Genomic DNA, 15,798 nt, shown 5'->3' on the forward strand with positions numbered 1-15,798 from the left:
GATACGGCTCTCTCTCTTTCTCTCTCTCTCTCTCTCTCTCTCTCTCTCTCTCTCTCTCTCTCTCTCTCTCTCACACACACACACACACACACACACACCACACACACACACACACACACACAAAATGTAAGAATTTTAGAAAGCAAAGAGTGCTGCTCAACCTGTTAAGTCTGTAATCCCACATAGTTTTGAGACAGAAGTAGGAGGGTCCCAAATTCCAAGTTCATAGTTTGCCAGGGAAACTTATTGTAACTGTGCCCCAAAATGAGAAAAAGCAAAGCATAACAAACAAACAAAAAAAAACCAGAAGAGTGGGAAAAGGCCAAAGGCATTCACAAGACCCTAGACTGTAACCACCATAAATAAGGATGGGGTTTTTTGATCCAGTCTATTTGGTGTTCTGTAAGCTTCTTGTATCTTCATAGGGATATCCTTTTTTAGGTTGGAAAAGTTTTCTTCTATAATTTTGTTGAATATATTTTCTGGGTCTTTGAACTGGAGTTCTTTTCCTTCTTCTACCCTTATTATTCTTAGGTTTGGTCTTTTCATGGTGCCCAGATTTCCTGGATGTTTTGTGTTAATAATTTGTTGGATTTAATGTTTTCTTTGATCAATGAGTCTATTTCCTCTATAGTATCTTCAGTGCCTGAGATTCTTTCTTCTATCTCTTGTATTCTGTTGGTTATACTTGTCTCTGTAGTTTCTGTTCATTTACCCAGATTTTCCATATCCAGCCGTCCCTTAGTTTGTGCTTTCTTTATTTCCTCCATTTGGGTCCTCAAGTCTTGAACTGTTTCCTTTACTTGTTTGATTGCTTTATTTTGGGTGCCTTGGATATCTTTGAGGAATTTCTTAATTTGTTTTAACATTTTGTTTGTCTTCTCTTCCATTTCTTTTTTTTTTTAAAGATTTATTTATTTATTATGTATCTAACATTCTGCCTCCATGTATGCCCACATGCCAGAAGAGGGCACCAGATCTCAATACAGATGGTTGTGAGCCACCATGTAGTTGCTGGGAATTGAACTCAGGACCTCAGGAAGAGCAGCCAGTGTTCTTAACCACTGAGCCATCTCTTCAGCCCCCCTCTTCCATTTCTTTCTTTTTTAAAAAAACAAATATTTATATGTTTATTATGTGTACAACATTCCTTCCATGTGTGCCTGCAAGCCAGAAGGGGGCGCCAGGTCTCATTATAGATGGCTGTGAGCCACCATGTGGTTGCTGGGAATTGAACTCAGGACCTCTGGGAGAGCAGTCAGTGCTCTTAACCACTGGCCATCTCTCCAGTCTCCTCTTCTATTTCTTTTTTTTTTTTTTTTTTGGTTTTTCGAGACAGGGTTTCTCTGTGGTTTTGGAGCCTGTCCTGGAACTAGCTCTTGTAGACCAGGCTGGTCTCAAACTGACAGAGATCCGCCTGCCTCTGCCTCCCAAGTGCTGGGATTAAAGGCGTGCGCCACCACTGCCCGGCCTCTTCCATTTCTTTAAGAAAGTTTTTTACTTCCTCTTTAGAGGTCTCCATCATTTTCATAAGATTACATTTAAAGTTGTTTTCTTCTACTTCTTCTGGGTTAGGATGCTCAAGTCTTCCTATTGCATGTTTATTGGATTCTGGTGTTACCATGTTGCTTTTAAGGATGTTGGAGGAATTTTTTTTTTTTTTTCGAGACAGGGTTTCTCTGTAGCTTTGGAGCCTGTCCTGGAACTCCCTTTGTAGACCAGGCTGGCCTCGAACTCACAGAGATCCGCCTGCCTCTGCCTCCCAAGTGCTGGGATTAAAGGCATGCACCACCACCGCCCGGCTGGAGAAATTCTTGTATTGTCGCCTGCCCATCTCTTTTTCAAATGAGACCAGCAGAGTCTTGGGGCGTCTTGGTACAATCTTTGCTGTGGCTAAGTTTTTCTTGTTCTGCCCTTTCTTAGGTCCCCTCAGCCCTGAAGCAGACTGTGTTGGGGGTTCCAAGGATCTCACAGAGAAAAACTGCAGGTTTGGGGGGAGGGTAGGATGGGGTAAAGAAAGCCAGCAGCAGGGACACACCCGGTTGGATGGCTAGAAAGGCTTAGGGAATTGGAAGGGGCCTGGATTCAGTGCCCCTGAAACTGTCCCAGAGAGTGGCACTTCAGGCTGTCCAGCCTTGTGGCAGTTTACTCACTTCTCCGGTTACCCTCAGCATGGGAACAGGGTCTCTTGCAGGGTTCCAAGTACATTGCAGACAAAAAGGCAGCTTGGGTGCAGGGTGGGCTGAGAGAAAGAAGGCCCAGCGTCTGGAACACTCCCCGCTGGCTCTCCGGTCCCCTCAGCCCTGAGCAGGCTGTATTGCTGGATCCAAGGACCTCACAGATGAAAAGGAAGGCTTGGGGGTGGGGTGGGATGGGGTAAAGAAATCCAGCAGCAGGGACACACACTAATGGATGGCCAGAAAAGCTTAGGGAATTGGAGAGGGCCTGGATTCAGTACCCCCTGGACTGTCCCGGAGAGCGGCACTTCAGACTGTCTGGCCATGTGGCCACTTACCTCTCCAGTTCTCCTAAGCACGGGAGCAGGCTTTTTTGTTTGTTTGTTTGTTTGTTTGTTTGTTTGAGACAGGATTTCTCTGTAGCTTTTGGAGTCTGTCCTGGAACTGGCTCTGAAAACCAGGCTGGTCTTAACCTCACAGAGATCCACCTGTCCCTGCCTACCAAGCACTGGGATTAAATGATTAAACGTGTGCTCCACCACTGCTCGGCCCCCTATGTGTATTTTTTTTAAATACTGAGGATTGAACCTAGGACCTCGTGAAGGCTACACTCTCAGCCCACTTTGTTTGTTGTAGTCCTGCCTGAGGCTGCTGAGGACCAAGAATCTCAGGCCTGCCTGAGACTTTCTTTTTCGGTTTGCTTCTGGTTTTTTGAGACAGTGTCTCATATAGCCTTGTCTTATTTACAGCAGAGGCTACCCTGCACTCCTGTGCATTTTTGAAACATGTTTATGTGTGCATTTACATGTGTGCATTGCACAGTGTTTGTGCACAGGTCAGAGAACAGCTCACACCACAGCTTCTACCAAGTAGATTCAGGGACCAAACTCAGGTCATCAGGTATGGCAAAAAGCTCCTTTATCTGCGGAGACAGGCTCAGGCCCTCTTTGTTGTTGTGTTTTCGAGACAGGGGATCTCTGTAGCCCTGACTAACTTGGAACTCTGCCTCCCATGTGCTTGGATTAACTGTGTGGGCTACCTACCACACCTGGCGCTCTCTCTTACTCTTTTGAGACAATCCCAAGAAGCCCAGGCTGCCCTTGAAGTTGATAGGTAGCCGAGGATGACCTTGTTCTGATTGCTGAGAGTGTAAATACGGCCCGTCTCCTACTTCTCATCCCCAGCCCAGACTTCCTAACTCAGAGCCACCCTAGTATCTGCACTTCTCTCTTATTCCCAGTTTCCACACAGAGGCCGATGGAACTTCCTTATTTTTCTTCATTTCAGGCACAAGAAGGCCAGCGATAGACCTCATGAGACTTTCCCGTCTCTTCTGGCCCCCACCCCCGTAGGACTGTCTGTCCTCCAACACTGGGATCTTCTTGGATCCACCCGATGGACAGGAGGCAAGGAGGGACTGGCACAGCCGAGGCCGGCATGGCCACATTGGCAGGTGTCGGCAGCCTTCTGCAGCTCTTCTTCCTTCCTGCCCCTGGGCCAGGGGAGCCAGAACATGGGCAGCCTCTGCTCTGACTCCAATAAGCTCAGCACTGTGGTCCCTCAAGAGGGGAAGGAGGACAAAGAGAGCTTTGGGACCCTGACAAAAACCCCTCCCGGAGACTATTCCACAAGTCAACAGCCAAGGTGGATGCCTCTGGTTCTGGAAGAAAACCCAGGGAGTTCTCAAGAAGAAAGTTGTGGAGAAAATAGGACCCAGCAGGATCAAAGGAGTATGGAGCAGGAATGGCCGTGACCCCCTGTGGGAATGAGCAGATTCTGTGAGGTATTGTGGAACAGAATGTGTTCCCATCTTGAAGGGACTGTTGGTTCCAGTGGAACGATGTGAATGAGGCTGAGCCCTAACACCCCGGAGGGATGGGAGCTCTGGCCAGAGGAGAGATGGACTAGAAGCTTGGAGAGCAGAGAGTGGTTTTCAGCTCTGGCCGCTCTGATGCTCATTCAATTCCAGCCGACCCCAGCAGCGGCCACTTCTATAAGGACCAAGTTGTGTTCCCACATTCTACCCCCCAACTAATGCTGGCTGTTATAGACTGCCCCCCACCTTGTGGTGATGACCCTTTAAGCAGTAAGCTGCAGCCAAAAGTGAGAGTGTGGAGGTATTTTACACCTCGTTTCCTGTCTGTTGCCAGACAGAAAGCAGTCCTTCTTCCAGATTTTTCAGGGTTGAAGTGACAGGGCAAAGTTGCTTTTGTGTGGGGTTTGACAGCCAGCTGTTGCTGTATGGTTCCACCCGTCTTGTTTCTGGTGCCTAGTCTGTGGAGCAGACCTGTCTGTGGATCGGGCCTAGCAGACTCCCTTGTCCTAGCAGCCACCATCATCCTGCTGACCATGTGATGTCCACGTTCTAGAAATCCCAGATGGCCCCTAACACCCACATCTACAGCACTCTGATCAACGCGGCCCTCAAGAAGCTGGACTATACCTATCTCATTGATATCCTGAAGGACATGAGGCAGAACAGCGTCCCAGTGAATGAAGTGATCATCCATCAGCTAGAGTTTGCTGCTGAGTACCCTCCCACCTTTGACCGGGTATGTGTGCCAACCTTACAGTGCTCACCATTGCCTTAGCTGCTGCCATCTCTGGTTTCGGCCTTTGGGGTTTGACGTTCATTTCCTTTCTGAAAGTTGTTCAGTAGCTTTCCTTAAGAGAACCCCAAGGCCCTGAGCCGCATTGAGTACCCTGGAGCCAACAAGTGGCTGTGAGCTGCCTGGTGTGGATGCTAGGAGGTGAACTCAGGTCCTCTGGAAAAACAGTACTTTAGCCACATAGCCATCTCTCCAGCCCACTTTTCATTTTGAGGCAGTCTCAGGTAACTCAGGCTGGCCCCTAGACTTTCTTCAGTTCCATGTTGTAAGTATCTTATCAGGAGATGGTCTCGTTGCTAAATGCATAGAGAGGGGCATTAGGTGCAACTGAAGTCTTCTGTCACTCTCGGAGTTAGTTTCTGAGAGCGTCTCACTGACACTGGAGCTAATGTTTGGCTAGACTTGCTGTCTTGTTGCCTGTCTCATCTCCCTAGCACAGGGATTATCTCACAAGGCATGGGTACTAGAGTGAATTTGTCCTGTTTGCATACCAAACACTTTACCATTGAGCATTTCCTCAGCACTTAATCTATTGCTTATTACTGAGACAGGGTTTCTCTGTGTAGCCTTGGATGTCCTGGAACTTGTTTTGTAGATTTAACTGGTCTGAAACTTAAGATATCTACCTGCCTCTCCCTCTCAAGTACTGGGATTAAAGGCATGTATCTCCACACCTGAATTGAACTTAATCTTTTTTTTTTTAATTTTATTTATTTATTATGTATACAATATTCTGTGTGTGCCTGAAGGCCAGAAGAGGGCGCCAGACCTCTTTACAGATGGTTGAGAGCCACCATGTGGTTGCTGGGAATTGAACTCAGGACCTTTGGAAGAGCAGGTAATGCTCTTAACCTCTGAGCCATCTCTCCAGCCCCGAACTTAATCTTTTTAATCAAACTTTTAAACTTGTAATTAATGGGGTTTTCCTCTTTTTTTGGTTTGGCCTATTTTTCCTGGATAACCCCTGCCAGCTGTTTCAGACTCTTCATACCTATCCTCCCTACAAGTGGATGCTGCAGTGGTCCAAGGTTATAGGTCAGGATGGGAGCAGCTCAGCAAAAGACGCAGAACCGGTGGGATGCCTCAATTCTAGCTGTGGGGCTGAGGTGACCTCCACGGGTTTAGGAGCGCTGCTGTGCCCTTAGAATTGATGGCTTTTAGGCCAAGGGCAGTTTGTTCTGCCCCGCAATACAGCAGTGAATCTAATGTCCATTTTTCTATCCTGTCCACTGTAGTCTCCTTGAAGGCAGAGCAGAGGTCAGCTGCTGGGTTAGCTTTGGGAGAGAGGCAGTGGCTTGGATTGCCTGAGAACGTTTCTGAACTCCCTGCTTTTCTTAGTGTATTCCGTATTCATTGTACAGAGTGATGGGTCTCATGGTGAAGCTTCTGTCCCTGTATGTCACTCACCTTGACGTAGTTCTGTTCATTTCTAATTACAGTACAAAGGGAATAACACCTACTTGAAGAAGATTGATGGCTTCCGAGCTTATTATAAGCACTGGCTGACAGTGATGCCAGCAGAGGAAGCCTCCCACCCCTGGCAGGAGTTCTGGACCAAGCCCAAGGGGAACCAAGACACCACTGGGAATGTTGGTGTCCGAGGAGGCCTTAGGGACAAGTGATGAAGCATGCTGCTGCGACAAGCTCCCAGTGTTCACAGTGCTGGTGGAGCCCAAGAGCTCCTTCCATTTAAAAGCAGAGAGTGTGCTGGTGTCGCCTTCCTAGAGACACCGCAGCGTTCTGCAGGCATAGGCATGAGGACAAAATACTGGGCCCATGTTGCCCTCCACATCACTGCTGAGAAAGTGTAAGCTTCTGCTCACAGACTGGCTATGACACTGAGCCACGACTGTGCCCTTTTCCTGCAGCCCACAGCCTGATGCTCTGAAAGAATGAATATAGCCAAGAGGTCTAATGGTTTTATTTTTACAGATTTCAGGGATTGGAAAGCCTTCACCTCTAGAGCCCATGTTCCCTCTGGGTCTCTTCTCTGGGCACCACTCTGAGAAGAGCTGCTCCAGAAGGGGGTGGCCCAGCAGGTAGGAACCAACAAAGTCCAAAGTCCAGAATAGAGCAGAGTCATGGGTGTCAGCCAGAGCAACCTCTGCAGCCGCAGTGCGTGCACTCGATGATGCGACCCTGTAACAGAAGACGGGGACATTTGTATACACTGCTACAACCCTGCACATACCGACTGAAAGTGCTGTACAGGATGCTGGTGGAACAGTCCCTGTCCCTACACACTTCCATTGGGCTATTTTAGCTCCTTTGGGAAAATGGAAACAGCTACCACTAGCCGAAAGTTACACGTCTGTGTGTGATTAAGGCAAGACACACCTACCACCGCCACAAAGAATCTCTGTAAGCCAGTGCCTCCCTCTTTTTTTTTTTTTTTCTGAGACAGGGTTTCTCTCTGTAGCAATCCTTGATGGCCTAGAATTTGCTCTGTAGACCAGGTTGGCCTTGAACTCAGAGATCCTGCTGTCTCTGCTTAAAGGATTAAAGGTGTGTGACCACCTGATGTAAGCCAGCCATTTTTTTTCTCCTGGTGGGCCTGATACTGCCTAGAGGGCTTAGGCCAGAGTTCTTGAGGACACTGGGCAAAAGGTATGCACTCAAGTTCCTGTGGCCACAACAGAATTGTCCCGGGGCATAGTGGCTGGCTGGGGGACTGGTGAAATGCTGTCTTGACCTTCTTTTTCTGGAGTCCAAGAGCCCATTTTAAGCAAATAAAGTTTTCTGGTAAAGTTTTGCTAAATCTTTGAGACAGGTCTCATAATGAATGACCCTACATTTCACAGCTTAGTCTACAGATGTGCACTACCACATCTGGTTCTATGGAGTGCTGGAGATGGAACCAGGGCCTCATGCATGCTAGACAGCCCTCTGCCAACTGAGGAACAATCCAGAGGCTGGGACACCAAGAGCCTCCTCTTGGCAAGCAGCCATCAACCACTAGGCATGGCTTGGCACATCCACACCAGAGCCCCAGTCTTGGCACAGAGGGCAGATAGAACTGGCTGCTGAGCTGAGGCCATCTGCACTGAATGAAAGCTCAGTGGGTGGCCCTGGTCTGATGTCCTGGTATTCCATTTCAAGGGTCTGGAAACTGGAGTTCAGCCACTATACCCCAGCACCACTGCCAGGTGCCTAGCTTTGAAATCATCATCATCATCATCATCATTATGAAACACGATCTCAGCACTAGTCCAGGCTGGTCTCAACCTCCCAAGTGCTGGGATTAAAGTGAGTCACCACTCCTTGCTTTGGAACAAAGTTCTGACAGAAGATACCCAGAGACTGTCATCATGAGGATACCCAGAGACTGTCACCATGAGGATACCCAGAGACTGTCACCATGAGGATACCCAGAGACTGTCACCATGAGGATACCCAGAGACTGTCACCATGAGGATACCCAGAGACTGTCACCATGAGGATACCCAGAGACTGTCACCATGAGGCCAGAGAGAAAGGGATAGGTTGCCTACTAGCCACGCCAATGTAGCCCTTCCGTCACCTCAGAGCTACCGCCTAAGAAAAGAGGCTTGGTCCAGTTATTGACCACAGGTAGTGTTGAGACCAATCTTACATCTCACTAGGAAGGATCCTGATCAGAAGGACTCACTCTTGGGAGGGATGGCAGACAGATTTCCAGTGACAAAATTCCTTCCCAAAATACCCATTATGGCCAACTAAAGCAGAGCTTTAAACAGAAAATAATTCCCCGTCCAGCCATCAGGCATTACCACTTCCAGCTTGCTTTTCGGAACCCGGCAAATGCAGTTCGTCCCAAAGTTGGTGTCCCTGGTCTGAATGCAGCGTAGGCAGCATAAATTCTCGTAGCCCTGCTTTTTCCACTTGGCAATTAGGTTTTTGTCTGCATAGCCTTCTTTAATGCAGTATTCATAGAGTTCTGTCAGAAAGGGAGGGACAAGGCATCAGAACATGGCACAATAAACCTGCCTCCATCATAGACTAAAAAGGAAAATTACACTGGGTATGGTGGCCTAAGCCTTTGATTCCAACACTTGGGAGGCAGAGACAGAAAGATTTCTCTGAGTTTGAGGCCAGCCTGGTCTACAAAATAAGTTCCAGGAGAGTTATGACGACAGAGACCCTGCCTCGAAATCAAAAAGGAAAAAAAAAAAAATTTAAGTGGGGGGTCTTTAATCGCAGAATTTGACAGAGGTAGGTAGAACATTGTTTGTTTGTTTTTAAATATTTATTTATTATGTATACAATATTCTGTGTGTATGCCTGCTGGCCAGAAGAGGGCACCAGACCCCATTACAAATGGTTGTGAGCCACTATGTGGTTGCTGGGAATTGAACTCAGGACCTTTGGTAGAGCAGGCAATGCTCTTAACCTCTGAGCCATCTGTCCAGCCCAGAACATTGTTATTTTAAGGTCAGTAAGGTCTATGTAAGCTCCAGGCAAGCCAAGGCTACACTGGTATAACCTTGTTTCAAAAAAGAAAACACACAAATTTCTTCATCACTAAACTGCTGCTTGCTGGGTTTGCAAAGATAAGAACCATTGTTTTTAGTTTTGTTTTTGGAGTCAGGATATCACACAACAGTCAAGGCTTGCCTGGAGTCCCAACAGTTTTCCTGCTTCTGCTTTCCAAGTGCTGAAACTATGGGTCTCAGCACTCAGCTTTTTCACCTGTTTTGAGATAGGGTTCTCTGTGCAGCCCCTCAATCTCCTACAATTTGCTATGTAGATCTAGCTAGCCTTGAATTCAGACAACCACCTGCCCCTGCCTCCCAAACTGCTGGGATTAAAGGCCTGGTGACAGCCAGCTTTTTATGAACCACTATATATATCTCAAAACTATTCAAATACAAAAGGTCAACAAGTTTCCTCAGAGGCCAAGAATGCTTTCCATACAGGCCTAATGAACTGAGTTCAATGCCCCAGGCCCACATGGCAAAAGGAGAGAACCAGTTCCTGAAGATTCTCCCACATCCTCCACACTGAATCCTTGGAATGCACTTGCCTCCACAGGTATGTGAACAGAGTAGCAATAGCTTTTTAAAGGCCAAGGTATTTAGCCAGTCACACTTACCTCTACTAATGGCTTTCCGCTTATAAAACAGGTCAAATATATATCGCGTTTTCTGGTGATGGATTCTGAAAATAGGCCACAGAGATTCCACTTTTCTCTTTCCCTCATGGGGTTCAGTTTCAGCTGGAGAGAAAAAACATGTATATATTTAGGAGACAGTCAGTCTGCATGGCACGCAGCATGTTTGCTTCCTTAACTACAGCTATGATTATTTTATACCCGTGGGGATAGTAATGAAAACAACGGACAATGACAAGAGTGGACAAAACTGGAATCCTCAAGCCCTGCTGGGAGAACGGGGTAGGGAATGTCTAGAGTTACCATGAGTTTAGGAACACACTGAAGCAGGATGAATACAGACTCTTTTGCATCCACTCTAAATTTCCTTTACTTTTAGAGTTGTGCCAAGAAATCTCTTGACCCATACATAGCAAGCTTGACTACTACAAGTTCTGAGCACTGAACAACCAGCTGTGAAAAGAGAAAGCAGAGTTAACAGTGGCTTAGAAATTATTGCTATAGGTATGACCTCAATAGCAATGATCACATCAGCTGTAAACAGGTATTTCTTTTTTTTTTTTTTTTTTTGGTTTTTCGAGACAGGGTTTCTCTGTGGTTTTATGTAAACAGGTATTTCAAAGATTGTTTTAAATAGCAATCTGAAGGGGGCTGGAAAGGTGGCTCAGTGGTCAAGAGCATTGGCTGTTTTTGCAGAAAACCCAGGTTCAATTCCCAGTACCTAGGTGGCGGCTTATGTTGTAACTCCAGTTCCAGGGATCCAGCGTCCCTCTTTCAGCCTTTGCAAACACTAGGCACAAACATGGTACACATGAAGCAAAACATGAAATAGCAATTCCGGGTGGTGGGATAAAAACTACTATGAGACTGATCCCTGGAATCCTCAGGGTGGAGAGAACTGACTCCGGTAAGTTGTCCTCTAACCTCTACCATGCTCTGCAGTACACGTTTGTGCAAAAGCCACTCTCACACCACACAAATAACAAGCAAGTAGTCATACAGCAAGATGTCTTTTATTCATCTTGGCAGACTTAGAATCCCCTAAGGGGCCTTATTTGAGTAATGAGCTAGATCAAGTTAGCCCAACTGAGATAGAAGATCTACTCTGAATAGAGGCACCATTCTTGGTGTGTGTGTGTGTGTGTCCTGAACTGTCTGAGAGTAAAGAAAGCTAGTTGAACTTGTGTGTGAGCAAGTACCATGTGTTCTTTTACCATTTTTTAAAAAAAGTTTCTTAGAAGCCGGGCGGTGGTGGCGCACGTCTTTAATCCCAGCACTTGGGAGGCAGAGGCAGGCGGATCTCTGTGAGTTCGAGACCAGCCTGGTCTACAAGAGCTAGTTCCAGGCCAGGCTCCAAAACCACAGAGAAACCCTGTCTCGGAAAACCAAAAAAAAAAAAAAAAAAAAAAAGTTTCTAAGATCATTTATATATGAGTGTTTGGCCTACATGTATGTATGTACCCAGTGCTCATAGATGTCAGAAGAGGTGCTGGATCCCTGGAAATGGAGTTATAAACTGATGTGAGCAGACATGTGGGTGTTGGGAAATGAACCTGGGTCCTCAGCAAGAGTCGCACGTGCTTAATCACTGAGTTATTTCTCCAGCCCTGTTCTCTGCTCTTTGACTATGGGTGTGTATTGTTTTAGTTCCAGTCTTGACATCCCCTCAATGATAGACGCTAACCTGGAATTGTAAGCCAAATAAACCCTTTCCTTCCCTTTGTTGCTTTTGGTCAGGGTGTTTATCACAGTAACAGCAACCAAACTAGGACAAGCTGTGCTCACCAAAGGCTAGCATATACTAGAGGTCAGATAAAATGTCCAGAGACAAGCTGACTGCCAGGATTCCACAGCGGGGTTGTGGTGCAGAAACCGCTACATGGTGCAAGGACCCAGGGACAAAGATTTTCAGAGCCCCAGGCCACTACAAGGACTCTCAAAGGGGCAAAAGGGGGGTGGGGGTAAAAGATGCTTTATAATGGGGCTGTTCCCAGCACCCATGTCAGGGTAGCTACAACTACCTGTAACACCAGCTTTAGGGGATCTGACACTCTCCACCAGCCTCCTGTACTCTCATGTATATACCCCCTTCTCCCCCAATGTAAAATAAATCTTTTTTCAGATTTAGTATTTATTATGTATACAATTGTGCCTACAGATCAGAAGAGGGCACCAGATCTCATTATAGATTGCTGTGAGCCACCATGTGGTTGCTGGGAATTGAACTCAGGACCTCTGGAAGAGCAGCCAATGCTCTTAATCGCTGAGCCATCTCTCCAGCCCCTAAAAGAAATCTTTTTTTTTTTTTTTTTTTGGATTTTTTTTTTTTCGAGACAGGGTTTCTCCGTAGCTTTTGGTTCCTGTCCTGGAACTACCTCTTGTAGACCAGGCTGGCCTCGAACTGACAGAGATCCACCTGCCTCTGCCTCCCTAGTGCTGGGATTAAAGGCGTGCGCCACCACCGCCCGGCTCTAAAATAAATCTTAAAAGAAAAAGAGAAAGGAAGGAAGGAAAGAAGGAAAGAGAGAGAGAGATAGAGAAAGAGAGAGATAAGAGTGTGGGGGGGGGGGAAGTCGGGCATTTTGCTATACCTTTAATATCTGTGCTAGGGAGGCACAGGCAGACAGCTCTCCATGAGCTTGGGGCCAGCCTGATCTACTGATCTATGTAGACACTGTGTCAAAAGTAATGAAAAAAATTTATACAGTGAGACCCTGTATCCAAGACAACACTTGAAGTGAAAAAGACACTCAATCTTTCTCTCAGAAATACGCACGCTAATAATCCTATTTCAGAACTTTCAAGCATTCTGAGCCGATAAGTAAACAGAACTGGACCAGTTGACAGTGAACCTCTTCTCACAGTTGTCTGTGTATCGGAGGCACCTGAGCCTCCTACATCCAAGCCACCCAGTTAGGAACACTACCACTTACCTTCCCTCATCTTTTGATCTAGTTCATCCAGTGTTGGTTCGATCAATTCCCAACCATCTGGAGGAGCTTTCCGGCTTCTTTTGACTTTGGGCATTTTCCAGCAAGAGTTGTAAAGATCTAGAAGAAAGTCAAGAGCTTTCTAAGTCTCGGACTGCCAAAGGCCTTTGGCAGCCATCCTTTACGCAAAGCAGCAAGAGCAGTTAAGTAGCGCCATGAAGGGACGGACTCCTATCCAGACTCCTGAGTTCACACTACAGCTCTGTGTGCTTTACACATCCATCAAGCCCAGAAAGTGTACTGTATGTTATGTCAGTAAGTCATGTATATGTGTTTTCTGAGCGCCTCTAGAAGTTGGCTCTCCACCCCCTATTTCAGAGCCAAGCATATGTATCTCAGTATCCTCCCCAGTTCTTTATCTGGGCTTGGGCTACACCCCCCAAAAACTCCCTAACTCTACATAGGGAGGATTGAGAACAGCAAAACAGACCGAGAGTGAAAACTCCATGGCCTTGGAATCTGCTGGAAGGTACTCTATTTCCAACAGTTAGTACTGTTATCTCACCATATATAAGCGTCTACAGTAGGGGGCTGGAGAGATGGCTCAGCGGTTAAGAGCATTGCCTGCTCTTCCAAAGGTCCTGAGTTCAATTCCCAGCAACCACATGGTGGCTCACAACCATCTGCAATAAGGTCTGGTGCCCTCTTCTGGCCTTCGGCATACACACAGACAGAATATTGTATACGTAATAAATAATAAATATTTTAAAAAAAAAGAAGAAAAAGAAAAAAAAATGTCTACAGTAGAAATGAGAACCTGGAACTTCAGCCACGGGAACTTGAGCTGACTGCTTCAGTTTTTCCAGTCAGTTTCTGCTGGATGTTGTGAGCAGCAGATCTGATGTCATTATCTCAAATTTTTTTTTTTTTTTTTGCTTGGAATCTCATCTGATGGACAGTATGGCCAGAACTCTACTGGGCACTCACTCCAGTTGGAAGCCTTAAAGCAGCTTCCCCAGTAGATTTCTGCCTAGACACTTTGCCATCTACTTCCTCCCTTCTCTCTAGCTATTTGTTTTGTTACTTTGGCTTGCATCCAAAACCAAAAGTATGTCACAGTAGATTATTCTTCAGAAGGCCCCAGACAGCTACGTAGCCTTTAGATGTGAATGGTCGTACACACTTACAGGTTGGAGGCAGAAGAATCAGGAGGCGTTCAAGGCCAGCTTTGGATATATGGTGAGTTTGACGCCAATCTAGTAATCTAGATGTGACAGTATGTCTTAAAAAGAAAAAAAAGTTTTCACTTTCTCACCTGTAAAAGTAAGTATAATAAGATATACCTTGCCGGGCGGTGGTGGCGCACGCCTTTAATCCCAGCACTTGGGAGGCAGAGGCAGGCGGATCTCTGTGAGTTCGAGACCAGCCTGGTCTACAAGAGCTAGTTCCAGGACAGGCTCCAAAACCACAAAAAAAAAAAAAAAAAAAAAAAAAAAAAAAGATATACCTTATGGGATCATTATTAAAAATAGATTGCAAGTCAATTACAATTAAAGTCTTTAAGTGAAGGATCTAAGGGGTGGCAGTTTTAAAGGGGGAAACATAGATATGAAATGCACAATACCCTCGATCTCTTTCCTATGAGAATATATAAAAATCTCTCCCTGGACTTTGCAGTTACAATCCTGTGTTCTTGACCTGATTCACCAATATTCTGTGACTTTGGGAAGATCACTTTTCTTCTTTGGTCCTCTGTCTCATCTGAAAAACGAGAGCAGAAAGCAATAGATTACACATAATAAACGGCCAAATCATTCATATTATAATAGAAAAATTGCTTTTCCTTTTTGTGTGTGTGTGTGTGAGTGTGTTGAAGACAGGGTTTCACTGTGTAGCCCTGGCTGTCCTGGAATGTAGACCATGCCTGCCTTAAATTCAGAGATCCACATGCCTCTGCTTCCTGGGATTAAAGGCATGAGCCACCAAGCCTTTAAATCACCTAAAAGGCAAAAAGCATCCTTTCAAATTGCATTCAGCTTTCTAGCTGGCAAAGAGAATCCTGGCCACTTATTACTGGTTGTACTTATTATTAAGTACAACCGACTCCTGTCTTCCAAATGTGTGCCCTCCCACCCAGTGTGTGGTGAGTGAGCTTTACAATCACGCCCCCCCCACACACACCTCTCCTTAACAGTCTTACAAATGAATTCAAAACAGTGAGGTGGACTCAGGGTTGGTCACACAGCCGAGAACTGGCAGACTTCCCCATCAGTGGTCTTTGCACTGGTTCTCCCAGCACTAAAGTGAAGAGGTGGATGGGGTCCGAGTCCTTCCCAGGGCGCGCAGCCTCAGCACAGAATTACGTTCTCCCGACCCAGGAGAATTCAACCGGGGAGACTCTCGGGTCAGGAGAAAGGTAAAACGAGAAGGTGAACGTATCAGGAGGAAAGAGTTGTTGGGCGGTTTACAGAGTTCGGGAGAAGAGGTGAACGAGAGGGATGTTACTGACAAAACAGTGGGGGAAATTCAGAGACCAGCATCTGAGAAACAGGCAGTATTTAGAAAACGGTCCAGGAAGCGAAAACGATGGGGGGGGGCACTGAGAAAGAAAGCGCCTCAAATCCTCCATACCCTGTGTAGAACGATAAAGACTCCATTTATCAGGGACTCCAGCCTCAGCCGCTTACGCAGCTAAGATCGCCTTGGCCGTAACCGTTGCCAAAGAGACAGTACTCGAGAACAGAGGAAAGAAACACTCACCGGAAGACCAAGCACCTACGGCCGCCGCTGCTTTATTGACGACTTCCGCCCGGGTGAGAAACTCTTCATAATAAGGCCCTCGCGGGACCCCGCCCACCCCACGCTAAGATTGCGTCATCCTAGGTGTCCAAACACTGCCTTTGTAGAAGTTCGGAAGTCCTACGACCCCTTTCTTTTCACTTTCTGTGGGGGTGACCGGCACAACTACGCGTCTGCCCGGACCTGGATCCCGG

General features: G+C 46.5%; 1 protein-coding gene across 4 annotated transcripts; it reads right to left on the reverse strand.

Moving 5' to 3' along the window:
• Positions 1-6,702: 6,702 nt before the first annotated feature.
• LOC130870780 (protein BUD31 homolog) lies at positions 6,703-15,645 on the reverse strand. 4 transcript variants are annotated; one of them, XM_057763598.1, is made up of 7 exons: positions 15,566-15,645; positions 14,430-14,566; positions 13,993-14,087; positions 12,809-12,925; positions 9,858-9,980; positions 8,536-8,702; positions 6,703-6,925 (listed from the first exon to the last, which is right to left on the reverse strand). In XM_057763598.1, the coding sequence occupies exons 4-7, from the start codon at positions 12,900-12,902 to the stop codon at positions 6,875-6,877; spliced, it is 435 nt and encodes a 144-aa protein (XP_057619581.1). In that variant the 5' UTR covers positions 12,903-12,925; positions 13,993-14,087; positions 14,430-14,566; positions 15,566-15,645; the 3' UTR covers positions 6,703-6,874. The 4 variants fall into 4 exon arrangements, with proteins under 4 accessions (XP_057619581.1, XP_057619580.1, XP_057619582.1 ...); XM_057763597.1 differs by lacking the exon at positions 13,993-14,087 and having other exon boundaries at positions 6,704-6,925; XM_057763599.1 differs by lacking the exons at positions 13,993-14,087; positions 15,566-15,645 and adding an exon at positions 15,437-15,553 and having other exon boundaries at positions 6,704-6,925.
• Positions 15,646-15,798: the final 153 nt, after the last annotated feature.

The sequence above is a fragment of the Chionomys nivalis genome, chromosome 3 (assembly GCF_950005125.1).
Source record: "Chionomys nivalis chromosome 3, mChiNiv1.1, whole genome shotgun sequence".
NCBI lineage: Eukaryota > Metazoa > Chordata > Mammalia > Rodentia > Cricetidae > Chionomys > Chionomys nivalis.

Coding starts and splice junctions, on each gene's coding strand:
- LOC130870780 (XM_057763598.1), bottom strand. CDS start 12,902: ATGCCCAAAGTCAAAAGAAGCCGGAAAGCTCCTCCAGATGGTTGGGAA. Junction 9,981..12,808: donor AGATCAAAAGATGAGGGAAG/GTAAGTGGTAGT, acceptor TTTTCTCTCCAG/CTGAAACTGAACCCCATGAG. Junction 6,926..8,535: donor CGAAAAGCAAGCTGGAAGTG/GTAATGCCTGAT, acceptor CTTCTGTTACAG/GGTCGCATCATCGAGTGCAC.